The sequence below is a fragment of the Narcine bancroftii genome, chromosome 2, assembly GCF_036971445.1.
Source record: "Narcine bancroftii isolate sNarBan1 chromosome 2, sNarBan1.hap1, whole genome shotgun sequence".
NCBI lineage: Eukaryota > Metazoa > Chordata > Chondrichthyes > Torpediniformes > Narcinidae > Narcine > Narcine bancroftii.
In genome coordinates, this window is record NC_091470.1 from 55411041 (window position 1) to 55431902 (window position 20862).

General features: G+C 37.9%; 1 protein-coding gene across 1 annotated transcript in view; it reads left to right on the forward strand.

Moving 5' to 3' along the window:
* ap4s1 (adaptor related protein complex 4 subunit sigma 1) overlaps window positions 1-20862 on the forward strand; it is a 34787-nt gene that overhangs the window by 8963 nt on the left and 4962 nt on the right. The window contains exons 2-5 of the mRNA XM_069916717.1: window positions 14271-14467; window positions 15185-15271; window positions 17989-18057; window positions 20716-20727. Of these exons, the coding sequence (XP_069772818.1) occupies window positions 14330-14467; window positions 15185-15271; window positions 17989-18057; window positions 20716-20727 (306 nt within the window). The 5' untranslated portion in view covers window positions 14271-14329. The remainder of the gene's footprint in view (window positions 1-14270; window positions 14468-15184; window positions 15272-17988; window positions 18058-20715; window positions 20728-20862) is intronic.

Genomic DNA, 20862 nt, shown 5'->3' on the forward strand with positions numbered 1-20862 from the left:
CCACGTCAGCTGCAGGCTCGTTTGTGGCTGACAAGTCCGATGCGGGACAGGCAGACACGGTTACAGAGGTTGCAGGAGAAAATTGGTTGGTTGGGGTTGGGTGTTGGGTTTTTCCTCCTTTGCCTTTTGTCAGTGAGGTGGGCTCTGCGGTCTTCTTCAAAGGAGGTTGCTGCCCGCCGAACTGTGAGGCGCCAAGATGCACGGTTTGAGGCGATATCAGCCCACTGACGGTGGTCAATGTGGCAGGCACCAAGAGATTTCTTTAGGCAGTCCTTGTACCTTTTCTTTGGTGCACCTCTGTCACGGTGGCCAGTGGAGAGCTTGCCATATAACACGATCTTGGGAAGGCGATGGTCCTCCATTCTGGAGACGTGACCCACCCAGCGCAGCTGGATCTTCAGCAGCGTGGACTTGATGCTGTCGACCTCTGCCATCTCGAGTACTTCGACGTTAGGGATGAAAGTGCTCCAATGAATGTTGAGGATGGAGCGGAGACAACGCTGGTGGAAGCGTTCTAGGAGCCGTAGGTGATGCCGGTAGAGGACCCATGATTCGGAGCCGAACAGGAGTGTGGGTATGACAACGGCTCTGTATACGCTTATCTTTGTGAGGTTTTTCAGTTGGTTGTTTTTCCAGACTCTTTTGTGTAGTCTTCCAAAGGCGCTATTTGCCTTGGTGAGTCTGTTGTCTATCTCGTTGTCAATCCTTGCATCTGATGAAATGGTGCAGCCGAGATAGGTAAACTGGTTGACCGTTTTGAGTCTTGTGTGCCCAATGGAGATGTGGGGGGGCTGGTAGTCATGGTGGGGAGCTGGCTGATGGAGGACCTCAGTTTTCTTCAGGCTGACTTCCAGGCCAAACATTTTGGCAGTTTCCGCAAAACAGGACGTCAAGCGCTGAAGAGCTGGCTCTGAATGGGCAACTAAAGCAGCATCGTCTGCAAAGAGTAGTTCACGGACAAGTTTCTCTTGTGCCTTGGTGTGAGCTTGCAGGCGCCTCAGATTGAAGAGATATAATAGAAGAAATAATATAAAGATAGTGGGCCTTAAGGAAGATAAAGAAGGCAAGAATATGAGAGAATTTATAAAAGATTGGATCCCCAGGGTCCTAGGAAGACCAGAATTACAGGAAGAAATGGAAATAGAGAGGGCACATAGAACATTAGCCCCAAAACCACAACCGCAGCAAAAACCAAGATACATTTTAGTAAAATTTTTAAGATATACAAGAAGAGAAAATATATTGGAGAAAGCAATGAAGAAAATAAGAGAAGACAAAAAGCCACTGGAATACAAAGGTCAAAAAATTTTTTTCTATCCAGATATAAGTTTTGAACTCCTGAAGAAGAGGAAGGAGTTCAATACAGCAAAAACGATCTTATGGAAAAAAGGATATAAATTTATGTTAAAGTACCCAGCGGTACTTAAAATAGTTATTCCAGGGCAACAAAACAGACTATTCTCGGATCCAAAGGAAGCACGAAAATTTGCAGAACAACTACAAAACAAGCAGAGAGATGAAGACATGTAATGAGAGTAAAAATGACCACGAACTATATGTATGTGTGTATATGGGTATATATATATAGATGTGCATGTATATATGTGTATACATGAGTGTATCCGTATTTAGAGGAAAATATATAGAGTATAGATAAGAATTAATAAGGGAGAGAAAGGGAATAGAGGGAATAAGGAGGGAATTAAAAGAGTGACTTTTGTTATATATGAAAATTGAAATCTTTTCCGGGGGGTGCTGGGTGGGGAGGAGTTACGGTCACTGCAAAATCAGTTGACGCTTGCGAGTGAATTCGCAAATCCAAATGGAGAGGTGAGATATGGTTGCCCGGCAAGGGATAAAGGGCAACTCAGGAGGGGGAGGGGAGAATGGGATTAAAGACGTTTTAAATAGGAGAATAAGGAAAATGTTTGATGTTTTAGAAATGTTGTCTTATAAAGTGTTCAAAACAAGAAAGCAGAAATGGATAAGAAGGAAAGGTGATGATGGAGAAACTGAAAGGGAAGATAAACAAAGTATGAAATGGCTACGTTGAACTATATGACTTTAAATATTAACAGAATACATAACCAAATCAAAAGGAAGAAACTGCTAAATTTACTGAAAAAAGAAAATATTGATATAGCATTTGTGCAAGAAACACATTTAACTGAATTGGAGCACAAGAAATTAAAGAGAGATTGGTTAGGACATGTAACAGCAGCGTCGTATAATTCAAAAGCAAGAGGAGTAGCTATATTAATCAGTAAAAATATACCAATTAAAATAGAAGAGGAAATAATAGATCCAGCAGGGAGATATGTAATGATAAAATGTAAGATATATTCGGAGTTCAGGAATCTACTCAATGTATATTCACCTAACGAAGAAGATCAAAAGTTTATGCAAGATATTTTTTTGAAGATAGCAGATACGCAAGGGAACATATTAATAGGAGGGGATTTCAACCTTAATTTGGATTCAAATATGGATAAAACTGGGAAAAAAAATTAACAGAAAGAACAAAGTAACCAAATTTATAATTAAATCGATGCAAGAAATGCAACTTTTGGATATATGGAGGAAACAACACCCAAAGGAAAAGGAATATTCATATTATTCGGGTAGACACAAAAGATACTCAAGAATAGACATATTTCTGTTATCAGCTCGTATGCAAGATAGAGTAAGAAAAACAGAATATAAAGCTAGAATATTATCGGACCATTCACCCTTGATATTGACGATAGAGTTAGAGGACATCCCTCCAAGAATGTATAGATGGAGATTAAACTCCATGCTACTTAAAAGGCAGGATTTTAGAGAATTAATTGAAAGACAAATTAAAATGTACTTTGAAATAAATACAGAATCAGTGAAAGATAAGTTTATACTATGGGATGCAATGAAAGCATTCATTAGAGGGCAAATAATAAGTTATGTAACCAAGATGAAGAAGGACTACAATCAGGAAACAGAGCAGTTGGAAAGGGAAATAGTAAATATAGAAAAAGAATTAACAATGAAGGAAGATACAACTAAAAGAAGAGAATTGGCAGATAAAAAAAATAAAATATGAAACACTACAAACATATAAGGTGGAGAAGAACATAATGAAGACAAAACAGAAATATTATGAACTAGGGGAGAAAAAAAAACGCATAAAATTCTAGCATGGCAGCTTAAGATAGAACAAGCTAAGAAAATGCTATTGGCATCAAGGAAAAAAGACAAACAAATCACATATAATCCAACGGAGATTAATGAAAACTTTAGGGAATTTAATGAACAATTATACCAAACTGAAAACGAAGGGAAAGAAGGCAAAATAGATGAATTTTTAACTAAAATTGAACTACCAAAATTACAAATAGAGGAACAAAATAAATTAACAGAACCATTTGAAATAGTAGAAATACAAGAGATAATAAAAAAAACTACCAAATAATAAAACACCAGGAGAGGATGGATTCCCAATAGAATTCTATAAAACATTTAAAGATTTATTAATTCTTCCCCTCCTGGAAGTAATCAACCAGATTGATAAAACACAAAGCTTACCAGATTCATGCAAAACAGCAATAATTACAGTAATACCAAAGACAGGGAAAGATCCACTCGCACCAGCGTCATATAGACCAATATCTTTACTTAACACAGATTATAAGATAATAGCTAAACTATTAGCAAACAGATTAGCAGATTATGTACCTAAAATGGTAAATCTAGACCAAACTGGATTTATTAAAAAAAGACGGACAACAGACAATATTTGTAAATTTATTAACTTAATTCATGCAGTAGAAGGGAGTAAAGCACCAACAGTAGCAGTTGCTTTAGACGCAGAGAAGGCCTTTGAAAGCGGAGGAGTCACGCGATGGAGTAGTGGCCGGACGGTGAACTCCAGCCCTCTCCAGAAAAGTCGGGAAAAACAAGAGAAAACACAAAGGCACAGAAATAAAAGTTACAGAAAAGTGATTATAAAGGTGGAAAGAAGATGGCGACAAAAAAAGAAAAGTCGAAAGCAACGGTAAGAAGAGAGGAAGAGAAGACAAAAGAGGAAAAAGGTGAAGGCCTTACCTGTCCGAAGAGGCCCGCTGCGGAGAGAGAAACCCGCTCCCTCAGGTCGGTAAATAATGGACTACAAAAATGGCTCGCAGAGCCGAGCAAAAGTGCGCAACCGCGCATGCGCGAAGTTTCGCGCATGCGCGATGCGAATGAAAAAAAACACACCGACGGGAGGGGGGACCAGCTGGGGAGTCGATCTCCACAGCCGGCAACGACAGCTGCAGAACACCTGCAGCAAGAAGAGACCACAGAAGACAATAGAAACAAGAAAGAAGAGGAGGAAAGGGCAACAAAGAAACAACAGATGGTCAACCCAGAGGAAGAAGAAGAGGAAGAGTATGGTGAAATAGAAGAAGAAAAGATAGGCAAGGTAAAGGATATACTTGCTCTTATTAAAGGATACATGGAGTCATTTAAAGAATGGCAAACACAGGAATTTAAGGATTTAAGAAAAAGAATAAACAACACAGAAGAGAAAATAATTAAAATGGAGATGACCTTAACAGAAATGGGAAAAAAAATGGACAAGATGGAAGAGCGGGCAGTAGCAGCAGAAATGGAGGTAGAAGACTTAAAAAAGAAATTGGAGAAATCTAATAAAAAAACTAAAGAGACACAAGAACTACTAGCTCAAAAAATAGATACAATGGAAAACCATAACAGAAGAAATAACATAAAGATAGTGGGCCTTAAGGAAGATGAAGAAGGCAAGAATATGAGGGAGTTTATAAAAGAGTGGATCCCTAAGACCCTAGGATGTCCAGAACTACAGCATGAAATGGAAATAGAAAGGGCACATAGAGTATTGGCCTCTAAACCACAACCACAACAAAAACCAAGATCTATTGTAGTAAAATTCCTAAGATATACTACAAGAGAAAAGGTACTGGAGAAGACAATGGAAAAAGTAAGAGAGGGCAACAAACCACTGGAGTATAAAGGGCAAAAAATCTTCATTTATCCAGATATAAGTTTTGAACTCCTAAAGAAGAGAAAAGAGTTCAATACAGCAAAGGCGATTTTATGGAAGAAAGGGTATAAATTTATACTAAAGCATCCAGCGGTATTGAAAATATTTATTCCAGGACAACAAAACAGACTATTCTCGGATCCAGAAGAAGCACGAAAATTTGCAGAACAATTACAAAAATAGACTGAGGGAGGAAGACGGGTAATGAGAGTTAAAATGATCACGACTGATATGTATGTGGGTAAAGACAAAAATAGACTGAGGGATGAAGACGGGTAATGAGAGTAAAAATGATCACGATTGATATGTATGCAGGTAAAGAGGTATAAGAGTGAATAGAGACAATGAGCATACATGAATGTATCTGTACTTAGAGGAAAATATAGATAGTATAGACAAGAATTAATAAGGGAAGGTAATGGAATAGAGAGAATAAGGAGGGAATTAAAAGAGGGACCTTTGTGACATATGAAAAGTGAAATCTTTTCTGGGGGAGGCGGGGTGGGGGGAAATAGCGGTCACTGCAAAATCAGTTGACGCTTGCGAGTGGATTCGCAAATCCAAATGGAGAGGGGAGATGTGGTTGTCCGACAAGGGATAAAGGACAACTCAGGAGGTGAAGGGGAGATTGGGGATAAATAAGATAGAAATAGGAGAATAAGGAAAATGTTAGATGTTGTAGGAATGTTGTCTTATAAAGAGTTGAAAATAAGAAAACAGAAATGGAAAAGGAGGAAAGGTAATGATGGAAAAACGGAAAGAGAAGATAAACAAAATATAAAAGGGCTACGCTGAACTATATGTCTTTAAATATTAATGGAATACATAACCAAATTAAAAGGAAGAAACTACCAAATTTAAATGAATAAATGTATTCCATTAGAAAAAATAACATATTGGTTAAGAAATAATATTGAAATATTCGAACAAGTATAGGAGCCTTACATTAAATACAATAGCGAAAACCTACCGGGGACAAACATTACCTAAGTTGATGGAAGGAGAAGGAAAGAAAAGAATGGACTCAGTAGAATTTCTGGTGTAATTTTGTTGAATGACAACATTGTCTGACTGGCTTAATGCAACCTAGATTGTATACCTAAAATGGATGAGAGGGGGGGGTGGGGGGGTGGTTTGGGAGGAAAGGGGGGGTTGGAGAAAAAGTCACTGTATATGTGTGAAAAGAAATAGTGTATATCATGGCTAATGTGATTTATGGTGTGAAAAATAAAAAAATTTAAAAAAAAAAAAAGGCCTTTGAAAGAGTTGAATGGAATTATTTATTCAAAGTATTGCAAAAATTCAGTTTACCAGAGAAGTATATTAATTGGATTAAAGCATTATATAAGGGGCCATTGGCGAAAGTGACAGTAAATGGATATATATTAAAGCAATTTAATTTAAGCAGATCAACAAGGCAGGGATGCCCACTATCACCCTTATTGTTCGCGTTAGCTATAGAACCACTAGCAAAATTGATAAGAACAGAAAATAATATAAAAGGGATAAAAATAAAAGACAAGGAATATAAAATCAGTTTATTTGCGGACGATGTTATAGTATACTTAACAGAACCAGAACTATCAATAAAAGAATTATATAAGAAATTGAAGGAATATGGAGAAGTGTTGGGTTACAAGATTAACGTAAATAAAAGTGAAGCAATGCCAATGAATAATGCGGATTTCTCAAAATTTAAGAAGGAATCACCATTCAGATGGCAAATGCAAGCAATAAGATACCTAGGTATACAAATAAATAAAAATCTCGGCCATCTATATAAACTGAATTATTATCCATTAATGAAAAAATTACAGGGCGATTTAGAGCATTGGAAAGATTTACCACTAACACTAATAGGAAGGATAAACTGTATTAAAATGAACATTTTCCCAAGGATATTATACCTATTTCAGTCATTGCCAATACACTTGACAGAGAAATTCTTCAAGGAGTTAAAGAAAATAATAAGAAAATTTTTATGGAAAGGGGGGAAACCGAGGATAGCACTAGATAAATTAACAGAATGGTATAAACAAGGAGGCTTACAACTGCCAAACTTTAAAAATTATTATAGAGCCGCACAATTAAGATACCTATCAGATTTTTATCAAACAAGGGAAAAGCCAGATTGGACTAGATTAGAACTAGATAAAATAGGGGAAAAGATACCTGAACAGATATATAAATGGGATGAAAAATTGGTACAACGTAGGAGTTCTCCAGTATTACATCATCTGCTCAATATTTGGAAGAAGATTCATGTAGAAAGGAATAAAACAAATTACCAATTACCAAAACTAATAATGACGCAAAATCAGTTACTCCCTTTTACAATAGATAACCTTTCCTTTAGAGAATGGGAGAAAAAAGGGATCAAAAGAATAGAAAATTGTTTTTCAGGAAATAGATTATTATCCTTTGAACAAATGAAGGATAAATATAATGTAACTCAAGATACAGTGTTGGCATATTACCAACTGAGATCCTACTTGAAGGACAAATTAGGAAGCAGTCTGAGGTTACCAGAGGGAAGTAACTTTGAATATGTGATTACAGACACAATGACAATCAAAAGATTTATAACAAATATGTATATTAAACTGCAAGAAAAGGAGAATGAGGAAACAAATGGTAAAACTAAACAAAAATGGGAACAAGATTTAAATATAAAGAAGGAAACATGGGAGAAGTTATGCTCTGGAACGATGAGAAATACAATAAATACGAGGTTACGTATGATACAATATAACTGGATACACAGGCTATACATTACACCTCAAAAGTTAAATAAATAACAGTATCCGACAGATGTTTTCGTTGTAAAAAAGAAATGGGAACAACAATTCATGCAATCTGGACATGTGAGAATGTAGAAAAATTTTGGGAAGATCTAAACCAGATATTAAATAAAATTACAGAAAACAATATACCAAAAAAACCAGAGATCTTCCTCCTAAGTAACATAAAAAATAAAGAATTTGGACTTGATTTGGATGGTGCACAAAAAAGATTTGTTAAGATAGCTCTCGCCGTAGCAAAAAAATGTATTATGTCAACCTGAAAATTGGAAGATAATTTGAGAATACAACAGTGGTATATAGAAATGAATAAATGTATTCCATTAGAAAAAATAACATATAATTTAAGAAATAATATTGAAATATTTGAAGAAATATGGGAGCCATACATGAAACACAATAGAGAAAACCTACCGGGGACATCTACCACCTAAATTAATGAAAGGAGAAGGAAATGAAAAGAATTGACCCAGTGGAATTTCTTGTTTATTTTTATTAAATGACAAAATTGTTTGACTGGTTTAATGTGTCTTAGATTTTGTACTTTAAATGAATGGGGGGGAGGAGGGAGGGGGGGAGAAAATGACACTATATATTTGAAAAGGAAAATGTATGTATCTTGGTCAGTGTGGTTTATGGTGTGAAAAATAAAAATTAAAAAAAAAGAATTCAGTTACGTATTTGGGTATGGCAGAAATTCAATGTTGTGTTCCTTTGGAAAAAATTGCATGTAATTTGAGAAATAAATATTCTACGATTTTACATTTTGGCACCCGTATACTCAAACATTAGGTTTAAATTTGTAATATTGTGCTTCCTGTGCATCTGGACTTGCGAAAATCTCCTCTGAATTGTATTTAAGATCTCTTTTTAAATCTCTGTGCAATCCTGAAAGTTTCTTTTTTTCTTTTATTTTACATAACTATATTGTATCTTTTATATTAAATATTTTGAGGGTGGGGTCCTGGAGGGAATATAACATAACATAATACATAACAATTACAGCACGGAAACAGGCCATTAGGCCCTTCTAGTCCGCACCGAACCAAACACCCATTTCTAGTCCCACCTCCCTGCACAATGCCCATAACCCTTCATCTTCTTCTCATCCATATACCTGTCCAACCTTTTCTTAAATAATACAATTGACTCCGCCGCCACTATTTCTCCCAGAAGATCATTCCACACGGCTACCACTCTCTGAGTAAAGAAGTTCCCCCTCATGTTACCTCTAAACCTCTGCCCCTTAATTCTTAACTCATGTCCTCTTGTTTTAATCTTTCCTCCTCTTAACGGAAATAGTCTATCCACATCCACTCTGTCTATCCCTTTCATAATCTTAAATACTTCTATCAAATCCCCTCTCAGCCTTCTATGCTCCAAAGAATAAAGACCTAATCTGTCCAATCTCTCCCTATACTCTAGATGCTTAAACCCAGGTAACATTCTGCAAAACCTTCTCTGCACTCTCTCCACTCTGTTTATATCCTTCCTATAATTAGGCGACCAGAACTGCACACAGAACTCCAAATTAGGCCGCACCAACGTCTTATACAATCTCAACATCACCTCCCAACTCCTATATTCCATGCAATGATTGATAAAGGCCAGCATACTAAAAGCCTTCTTCACCACCCTATTCACGTGAGTTTCTACCTTCAGGGAACGATGTACCGTTACTCCTAAATCTTTCTGCTCTTCTGTATTCCTCAATGCTCTCCCATTTACCACATATGTCCTATTCTGATTCTTCTTACCAAAATGAAGCACCTCACACTTATCAGCATTAAATTCCATCTGCCATTTTTCAGCCCACTTTTCTAAGCAGCCCAAATCCCTCTGCAATCCTTGAAAACCTTCTTCATTATCCACTATTCCACCTATCTTAGTATCGTCTGCATATTTACTAATCCAATTCACCACCCCATCATCTAGATCATTAATGTATATAACGAACAACAATGGGCCCAATACAGATCCTTGATGCACACCACTGGTCACCGGCCTCCAACCTGACAGACAATTATCCACTACCACTCTCTGGCCTCTTCCTTTCAGCCAATGTTCAATCCATTTGACTATCTTAAAATTCATACCTAAAGACTGCACCTTCCTAACTAACCTTCCATGTGGTACCTTATCTTTTTTTTTTTTTTTTTTTTTTTTTTTAATTTTTTTATTTTTCACACCATAAATCACATTAGCCATGATATACACTATTTCTTTTCACACATATACAGTGACTTTTTCTCCCCCCCCCCCCTTTCCTCCCAAACCACCCCCCCACCCCCCCCTCTCATCCATTTTAGGTATACAATCTAGGTTGCATTAATCCAGTCAGACAATGTTGTCATTCAACAAAATTACACCAGAAATTCTACTGAGTCCATTCTTTTCTTTCCTTCTCCTTCTATCAACTTAGGTAATGTTTGTCCCCGGTAGGTTTTCGCTATTGTATTTAATGTAAGGCTCCTATACTTGTTCGAATATTTCAATATTATTTCTTAACCAATATGTTATTTTTTTTTCTAATGGAATACATTTATTCATTTAAATTTGGTAGTTTCTTCCTTTTAATTTGGTTATGTATTCCATTAATATTTAAAGACATATAGTTCAGCGTAGCCCTTTTATATTTTGTTTATCTTCTCTTTCCGTTTTTCCATCATTACCTTTCCTCCTTTTCCATTTCTGTTTTCTTATTTTCAACTCTTCATAAGACAACATTCCTACAACATCTAACATTTTCCTTATTCTCCTATTTCTATCTTATTTATCCCCAATCTCCCCTTCACCTCCTGAGTTGTCCTTTATCCCTTGTCGGACAACCACATCTCCCCTCTCCATTTGGATTTGCGAATCCACTCGCAAGCGTCAACTGATTGTGCAGTGACCGCTATTTCCCCCCACCCCGCCTCCCCCAGAAAAGATTTCACTTTTCATATGTCACAAAGGTCCCTCTTTTAATTCCCTCCTTATTCTCTCTATTCCATTACCTTCCCTTATTAATTCTTGTCTATACTATCTATATTTTCCTCTAAGTACAGATACATTCATGTATGCTCATTGTCTCTATTCACTCTTATACCTCTTTACCTGCATACATATCAATCGTGATCATTTTTACTCTCATTACCCGTCTTCTTCCCTCAGTCTATTTTTGTCTTTACCCACATACATATCAGTCGTGATCATTTTAACTCTCATTACCCGTCTTCCTCCCTCAGTCTATTTTTGTAATTGTTCTGCAAATTTTCGTGCTTCTTCTGGATCCGAGAATAGTCTGTTTTGCTGTTCTGGAATAAATATTTTCAATACCGCTGGATGCTTTAGTATAAATTTATACCCTTTCTTCCATAAAATCGCCTTTGCTGTATTGAACTCTTTTCTCTTCTTTAGGAGTTCAAAACTTATATCTGGATAAATGAAGATTTTTTGCCCTTTATACTCCAGTGGTTTGTTGCCCTCTCTTACTTTTTCCATTGTCTTCTCCAGTACCTTTTCTCTTGTAGTATATCTTAGGAATTTTACTACAATAGATCTTGGTTTTTGTTGTGGTTGTGGTTTAGAGGCCAATACTCTATGTGCCCTTTCTATTTCCATTTCATGCTGTAGTTCTGGACATCCTAGGGTCTTAGGGATCCACTCTTTTATAAACTCCCTCATATTCTTGCCTTCTTCATCTTCCTTAAGGCCCACTATCTTTATGTTATTTCTTCTGTTATGGTTTTCCATTGTATCTATTTTTTGAGCTAGTAGTTCTTGTGTCTCTTTAGTTTTTTTATTAGATTTCTCCAATTTCTTTTTTAAGTCTTCTACCTCCATTTCTGCTGCTACTGCCCGCTCTTCCATCTTGTCCATTTTTTTTCCCATTTCTGTTAAGGTCATCTCCATTTTAATTATTTTCTCCTCTGTGTTGTTTATTCTTTTTCTTAAATCCTTAAATTCCTGTGTTTGCCATTCTTTAAATGATTCCATGTATCCTCTAATAAGAGCAAGTATATCCTTTACCTTGCCTCTCTTTTCTTCTTCTATTTCACCATACTCTTCCTCTTCTTCTTCCTCTGAGTTGACCATCTGTTGTTTCTTTGTTGCCCTTTCCTCCTCTTCTATCTTGTTTCTATTGTCTTCTGTGGTCTCTTCTTGCTGCAGGTGTTCTGCAGCTGTCGTTGCCGGCTGTGGAGATCGACTCCCCAGCTGGTCCCCCCTCCCGTCGGTGTGTTTTTTTTCATTCGCATCGCGCATGCGCGAAACTTCGCGCATGCGCGTTTGCGCACTTTTGTTCGGCTCTGCGAGCCATTTTTGTAGTCCATTATTTACCGACCTGAGGGAGCGGGTTTCTCTCTCCGCAGCGGGCCTCTTCGGACAGGTAAGGCCTTCACCTTTTTCCTCCTTTGTCTTCTCTTCCTCTCTTCTTACCGTTGCTTTCGACTTTTCTTTTTTTGTCGCCATCTTCTTTCCACCTTTATACTCACTTTTCTGTAACTTTTATTTCTGTGCCTTTGTGTTTTCTCTTGTTTTTCCCGACTTTTCTGGAGAGGGCTGGAGTTCACCGTCCGGCCACTACTCCATCACGTGACTCCTCCATGTGGTACCTTATCGAAGGCCTTACTGAAGTCCATATAGACAACATCCACTGCGCTACCCTCATCCACATTCCTAGTCACCTCTTCAAAAAATTCAATCAGATTGGTCAAACATGACCTTCCTCCCACAAATCCATGTTGAGTGCTCCTGATCAGACCCTGTCTATCCAGATGTTTATAAGTACTATCTCCAAGAATTTTCTCCATTAATTTACCTACCACAGACGTCAAACTTACAGGCCGATAGTTGCCAGGCTTCCTCCTTGAACCCTTTTTAAATAACGGAACCACATGCGAAATGCGCCAATCCTCCGGCACTATCCGCATATCTAATGACATTTGGAAAATTACCACCAGAGCCTCTGCTATTTCCTCCCTCACTTCTCTCAGTGTCCTGGGGAAGATCCCTTCTGGTCCCGGAGACTTATCCACCTTTATATTCTTCAAAAGCCTTAAAACTACACCTTTTGTAATCTCTATATTCCCCATATTTACCCAATTTGCTTTTTTTATCTCACATCTCCCAATATCCTTCTCCTTAGTGAATACCGAAGAAAAGAATTGATTTTTCGCAATTTGTATTTTATTAATCTTTGACTACTACATGTATGGAGAAAGTTTTAAATAAAATATAAAAAGCACATTGGCCCCAATTACTGCCAATCCTTTGATTTGAGGTCCCATTAGCTGACTTCACAAACTCTATGATCTTCCAAACTTCAGTAACCAACTTCCTGAACCACTAGCACACAAGTGGGCAAGCATACCACACCATGCTTTGGACCCAGTTAGACCTCCCACGAGGCACAACACAGGATTATGGAACACAGTTATTTTTTATAAGCTATTTTGAACTTTTGACTGTTGAAATACAGTTATTGAAATTATTTGTGATACTTAGGTAACAGACAACCTACGAGCAGCCAATTCGTTTCTACAATGCTGCACTGTTACGCTGAAAAGTTGTATTCAGAACTGCTATTCTTCATTCTTTTGTTCTCGCAAAGTAATCAGAATCCTCTGCAGTCGAGGTTCCAGTAACTTAAATGTTTGTCAGATCGTATTTCTCATTTCAAAGGACATGTTACACAGCAGGAGCATGTTTCCACTTTCCTCCAATGGTATTACCTGTCCTTGCTGATCGTCTGGCTATTGGATTCCAGTATCAAGAAAACAGATGAATATTATGTTTCCTGGCCATGACTTCCACACTTGGCTTTATAATAAGAGATAGGATTTATTGTCATGAACAAGTCATGAAATTGGGTGTTTTGCGACAGCGTCATAGTGCAAACGTACATATTATAGCCACCTTAAGACATTACTATTAAAAAAAAATGATCATCAGAATAGTGCACAGAAAGTAAGGCAGGAGGCAGGTGCAAATGGCTTCCCATTTCTGACCTCTTGTGGTGAATTGGCTGACTCCAGCTCAGAAAAACTGCAAGAGGGTTGCATTGAATCTGAACTTTGTAACTCTGTGCTGCTGTCATTGATACTTCATCATTCTTGAACTGGACAGCACGAGAGTAGATACTGCAATTAAAGATGAAGGATATCTTTATTGTTGAGGAACTGCAACTAAAAGCAGAGAACAAAATTTCCATCCGATAGACATGTCTAGTTTTCCGCTGGTCCCCGATAAGTAAATGAATCAGATTTCCATACTTACGATGCATATTAGTAGGAGTTCCAGAGTGAAAGTTATTGTGAATGATGATACATAGTTTTATAAGTAAACTTTAAAATTATAGTAATTGTATTTAAACATGCCTGTTTAAAGTATAAAAGAATATCAGATTTATTCACCAGTTATTTAATGATTTATTTTGTTGTTTTTATTTTCAGAAATATTATAAAAGAAAAACAATAGGAGCACTATTTGTTTTTCTTCTGAGATTTGCAAAATGATTAAGTTTTTCCTTTTGATGAACAAACAAGGACAAATAAGACTCAGTAGGTATTATGAATCTATGGAAATCCTGAAAAGGACATTGTTGGAATCCGATGTCATTAAAAAATGCCTGTCACGTACAAAGGGCCAGGTAAAAGTTTAAAACTTCTGATAAGTTGTGGAATCCTTCTGCGATTCATGTATAAATTTTTTGTAAAATGTAATTACTTATTTCAGCACCGAGTTGACATATGTTGCTTCCTTCAGCTACAGTACGGTGACTGCACTTGAGTGTGCCAATGGTTCTGTGCCACTGCAGTACGGTTGCACAAGTATGATGTGGGGCTGAAGTTCAGCACCTATTGATTCAATTGTGAGGTAGCTTTGCATTGAAACTCCATTGCAATGCTACTCTACTGGAAATGAAGGAAACATCTGCTTCCCCTTCCCCATCATTTTCTTCCTTTTATCTTCCCTTGAATCAGGTTTTAACAAATATATGCACCATCTCAGGTTTGCATGGTGAGGGTAAGGAGCATTAAATGACTGGGATGGTAGGAAAATTTAGGGGTAGAAGAATCAAATCTTACTTAATTAAATAAGAATCATCAGATGGTGATTCTCAAGAGTGAAAGAGATTTGAAAGACTGGATCAGCCTGCAGTTTCCTACCAGCCTACTGGGATGGACCATTTCACTTTGTTGCAGTTGAAGTTGGGCAGTAATGTGTGACTAATTAAAGAGGAAAAGAAAATACATAAACAGCATAACTTGTAAGTGTATTTAAATTTAGAAAATTATTTGTTCTTGCAGTATAATGCAAAAAAAGTCACGAAACTTCTGAAAATGCTTTTTTGTCTTTCTTCCAGTGTTCCTTTGTTGAATACAAGGATTTTAAACTAGTTTACCGTCAATACGCCGCACTCTTCGTTGTAATTGGGATTGATGATGCAGAGGTAAAAGGCGTTTACTGTTCACAGTGAACCTCAGTGATCATAATCTGCTTTTATTTAATTTTCTACATTCCACATCAGCTTGGAAGATGTATCTAATTTTTTATGAAGCTCGCACAACTGCAACACACTTTTGTGGCACAAAAGAGGGTCTAAACTTCTACAACATTGTACTGCTTTACTCTCTCCTTCCCATTTCTGAGTATTTATTTGGTGATTGCACTAACTGTGTATCTTCCCAGTGACTAACTGTTCTTGTTCACTTTTTATTCTGACGGTGATGAACCATTTTCCCCTCAACAGTTCACTTATTGCAGTTATGACTGAAGTTGGTGCCTATTTATTGTACTCAGGCAGGTCTGCCCATTATTATGCTATGCCAAGAAATATACTCAATCCTTTTCGTTCATTAGCAACACAGACAGGATTTTGACAAACATTCGCAATCTTTAAATTGAGTTTATGTGAATTGATAGCAAATGTACGTTGACCTGGTGTTTTTCCCCCTTCATTTTGCCATTATAACATATCCAAGAGTTGTCTTAACCTGACTCGAAGTTAAAATTGGCATACATCAGGGTAATTGATTGGTGCTCGAGGAAAAGCTGACATCACCAGGTCTGTGTCCCTTCAAACTTAAACCTCAGAAAATGCATCATTTATTCACATCAAACACAGCAACTGCAGTTGGAAAATCCTTTCAATTTTTAATATACCCCTTCACCCATTTTCAATCCCTCCACCTCCTGGTTCCATCTACCTTTGAACATTTCACCTCCTCCTTCCTTATCCGATTCAAGCACATCTGCCTTCCTCTGACTATCAACTCCACCCTTCCCCTGCTTATCATTCCTCCCCACTCCTCGGATCACTAATCATTTACCAGCCCCTGTCGCATCCCCCACCTCTTCTCTTTATGCTATCTTCCATCTCCACTCTCATTCCTTTCCTTCTACATATGCTGCTTGACTCAAGAGTTTTTCCAGCAATTTTTTTCTCTTCAATTTTTAACTTGAGTTGTCATAATTTTGTATGAGAAGAAACAAAAATTCAAGGTGTTAGAGAGCATTTTATTTTTAAATGATCAAAAACTGCAATATAAATTACCCTTTTCCAGTGTTGGTTGAAAATCAAAGTTTGTTGAGGAATCTTCAGTCAAAGGTTATTGGAGGAAGTTAGGATGCCAGTGTTCTGGATAAAAATTTGATTGGATGGTTGGTTTGATAGGCTTAACTGGAGATAGTGGAGACTTGGGTGTATTGTAACATGAGTATCTCATGTCCCAAATTTCAGTGAAGATACACCCAGACTCTTGATATTTGCCATTCAGGCTGTTCTTTCAGTGGCACGTCTTTGATCTTGACTTGTTAATTTTCAGAGTAAAAGAGATGGTTTTATTTTCCATTATTTCCAGTCATTCTTCTTTTCTTTTTTTTCTTTGGCTTGGCTTCGCGGACGAAGATTTATGGAGGGGGTAAAAGTCCACGTCAGCTGCAGGCTCGTTTGTGGCTGACAAGTCCGATGCGGGACAGGCAGACACGGTTGCAGCGGCTGCAGGGGAAAATTGGTTGGTTGGGGTTGGGTGTTGGGTTTTTCCTCCTTTGCCTTTTGTCAGTGAGGTGGGCTCTGCGGTCTTCTTCGAAGGAGGTTGCTGCCCGCCAAACTGTGAGGCGCCAAGATGCACGGTTTGAGGCAATATCAGCCCACTGGCGGTGGTCAATGTGGCAGGCACCAAGAGATTTCTTTAGGCAGTCGTTGTACCTTTTCTTTGGTGTACCTCTGTCTCGGTGGCCAGTGGAGAGCTTGCCATAGAACACGATCTTGGGAAGGCGATGGTCCTCCATTCTGGAGACGTGACCCATAATATTTCATGCCTTTGAGCTGTCTGCCAACTTGATCTGAGTGGTCCAGGCCAGTTTGCACCACTTGCTTGTTGGCACAACTTGGTGAGCTGTTTGGTTCAGGATCCAGTCTGTTGTCACCAAAAATTGTTTTAGAACAATAACAAAACCTTTCCCAATACCACCACTGATGGCACAGTGTAGCTAGTAGAACTGCTGCCTCACAACACTGGAGACCTACATTCAATCCTTACCACAGCTGTGGTCTGTGTGGTCTATGCACGTCTTCCCGTGACCATTGTGGGTTTCGTCTGGTTTCCTGTCACACCTGAACACCATGAAGTTGGTAGGTTAAGTTGCCATTATTAATCATGTTTCATCCATGCAAGGAACATTCCTTCACTACACTTGTTAGCTTTTTATACATTTGACTGTCCTCTAGTTTGGAATTAAAAACAGAAAATACTGGGGGTACTCGAGAGAGAAAGAGAATATAGCACATGTAAATCTACGGCATAGTACAGATCTTTCAGCCCACAGTGTTGTGCTCACAAAATATAAAGTGAAACAGATTTAATGTTTCAGATTCAAAACCTTCAGATTGAGAACCTTCCACAAGAATGATTCAAATTTCTAAACAAGAAGTCATCGATCTGAAAATTTGACTCCGTTTCTCCACCGATGCAGCTTGAGCTCATGACTATTTCCAGCTCTTGTTTTATTTCACATTTCCATTAATGGCATTTGTTTTCATTTTTCAATCTTTATTCATAAGTTTATGCTTTTCATTTTAACTTCTTCAGATGTACTCACATTAACTGCAGCTGCCCAAACTGAAAACCAGTAATAAAGTGACCTATTCTGCTTTTTAATTTTCAGAATGAACTGGCAGTGTATGAACTTATACATAATTTTGTTGAAGTTTTGGACAAATATTTCAGGAGAGCGGTGAGTTTATTAAAATAATTAATAAGAACTGATTCAGTGGGAGAGAAGTACAGTTTGGACAGTTGTTCCATGATGGTGTAATGGCACAACTCATCAAGCCATGGAAGGCACAAGAAGAGACAAATCCAGCCATAGCAATGAATTGAGTCATGTGTATTTTTTTAGACATTCAGCACAGTAACAGGCCCTTCTGGCCCATGAGGCCAAATAGACCAATAAACCTACAATCCTAGTACATTTTTTTTTGAAGGATGGGAGGAAACTGGAGTATCAGAAGGAAACACTGCAGTCACAGGCAGAACGTACCAACTCCTTGTACAAGATTCCAGAATTGAACCTGGGTCATTGGCGTCGTGTTAGTGTTGCACTGACCATGCTGCCCAATAGAACGCCAATAAATCAATAATATAAATAATCTTAAGAAATTGAACAGGCGTTTAGTGGGAAAACTAACTGAGTGCATTTAGTGTTGAAATACTAGTTAATTAATTTAGTGTTCATTTTCACTCATGTACCTGTTCTGATTCTGTTATTGACATTCATGTTACTTTAGGAACTAACTTAGTGATTAGTGTTAGTCACTAATAGTCAGAAACAAAGTTTCATTATGATCAAGTATGCCTATGTCTTGTGTACAGTTTCAATACAAATATTTTGAAGAGATTCAGACTTTTGTTTTAAGATAAACACCATTTGACGTAACTATGTATATGTATTCTGAAAGGGGACAAGGTACGAGCATGCCTTTTGGATAAAATTCAATCCTAAGATCCCATGAGCTTCCCATGGCAATGTCCCCCTAACAGTATTAGTTATCTCTGTTGTATGTCCATGTCAAAAAATGTTCTCCTGCTAATTCAAAGCTTCATTAACTTCAGAGGCAGCTCCGTTTACAAAAACATAGTTACTTTGAAAGTCTTTGAAACCAGAGAATGCCATGTATGTTTGTGAACTTCATCTTATCCAGAGATTTGCTTCCCTCATTAAATTTCAGACAATGCCCTACCCCAATCAAAACTATAGTAATAGACTTGGATTACAGGCAGTCCCCGAGTTAAAAACAAGTTCCATTATCTAGGTCTGTCTTTAATTCAGATTTGTATGCAAGTCGAAACAGGTACATAGGGTCCTTATTTAGCATCAGTCAAATGTTTATCTTAGAATATATTTTACTTTTATATGCTTATAAAACACTTCCCAATACACTAAAGTGTCTTAAAGATAATAATACAGTACATAATAATGCAGTTCATAATAATGAAGGCAACTTCATACAGTCATAAGATCATGATTAAAAGTTAACACTTACAGGAGAAGATGATAGAGAAATAGCTACTTTCTCACAATGCCGGGCGGCAATGGCAGCACACCGCCCCCCCCCCCCCCCCGTATCTTTGATCCTTCCAATCCCAGCTCCTACAGTCCCTCCCTCCCTCCCCTAGCTCGCTCCCACCACACACCACCAACCCCCCTCCACTTGCTCCCTGCTAGGTGACAGCAACATCACGCGAGAGTATCCAACAACATAACTAAGCTCAAACAGGAAGAGGAACTGCCTGTACCTAAAGCAGACATCTCAAGCTACTGGGAAGATGCATTCAACCTACCTCCACAAAATTCTCTAATTCCACTGAAAGGATACACAGAAAACATCAGTGCTAACTTCTTAGGCTACGAGACTCCAGTGACAATGGCTTTGTTGGGAGGTCATGCTTTTTGCATTGTGGACACCAGAGACCCAAAACAGACTCCCAGTTGTGATCTGTTGAAGGAGAGATTCAGCCAAATTCTCAAGAACCTCATGAAACCACATCCTCTATGACTCTGGAATCCCTTGGCCAATGACACTCGTTGAGGAGCATAGTGGGCTGATACTTGATCCTTGAGTTAATTTATGAGGCACATGCATTAAAGCACACCACCCGTTTTCCTGTTCCATATGTGGCAGAGTCCCCTAAAACTCTCCATCAGTCAATCAGACCCTGTACCTCATCCACTTGCCTGTCTGTTACATTCATCCCAGGATTCCTTTGGTGTGCAAAAATCTATGGATTTACTTTTGAATTTCAACATCTCTCTGGAGGAGCCCAAAAACGTTCACCTTCTAAATAAAGAACTATTTTCTCATCTCAGTCCTAAATAGATCATTATACTGAACAGCTGACCCTTGTCTTTCAAATATATCCCAACACTCCTTTCAGCCCCACAGCCCAAACTCTCTGATTTTTGTGCAGCCACTTCCTTCATTTTACTGTTGGCTGCAGGTCACATGTGCTACATTTTTTTTGGAATTCCCTTCTTAAACCTGTATGTATATTTTACTCTGCCTTTAAAAACAGCCTCAAAATTTAGGGTTTATTTCAATATTTCCTCAGATCTGATATTGATTCTGGAACTACTTCATATCTGCTGCTATGAAATATTTGACTCTGCTACAACAAATGTCCTCAAAATGGAAGTTGCTCTTGACAGGATGTTGAACTTTTAATGAAGTTAGTTTGAGTATTTTGCTGAAATGATGATGGCCCAGTCAGCTTTTCATAATGCAGGTTCTTTCTACTCTAAGGACTTTCAATTCTATTAACAGTATGTTTGTTGAAATAGAAGGAGAGAGATATATTTTATTTTCTAATCCTACTTCTGTGCTTTCTTTTCCAGTGCGAGTTGGATGTATCCTTTGCTAAAATGATGATAGTTGACTCCCTCTAAGATTGTGTTTTATGCTGAGCTAATCTAGGTGAAACCTTCCCCCCCCCCTCCCCCTCCCCCCGAACACATTAGGGTTGTTCAGGTTGCTGAAATCAT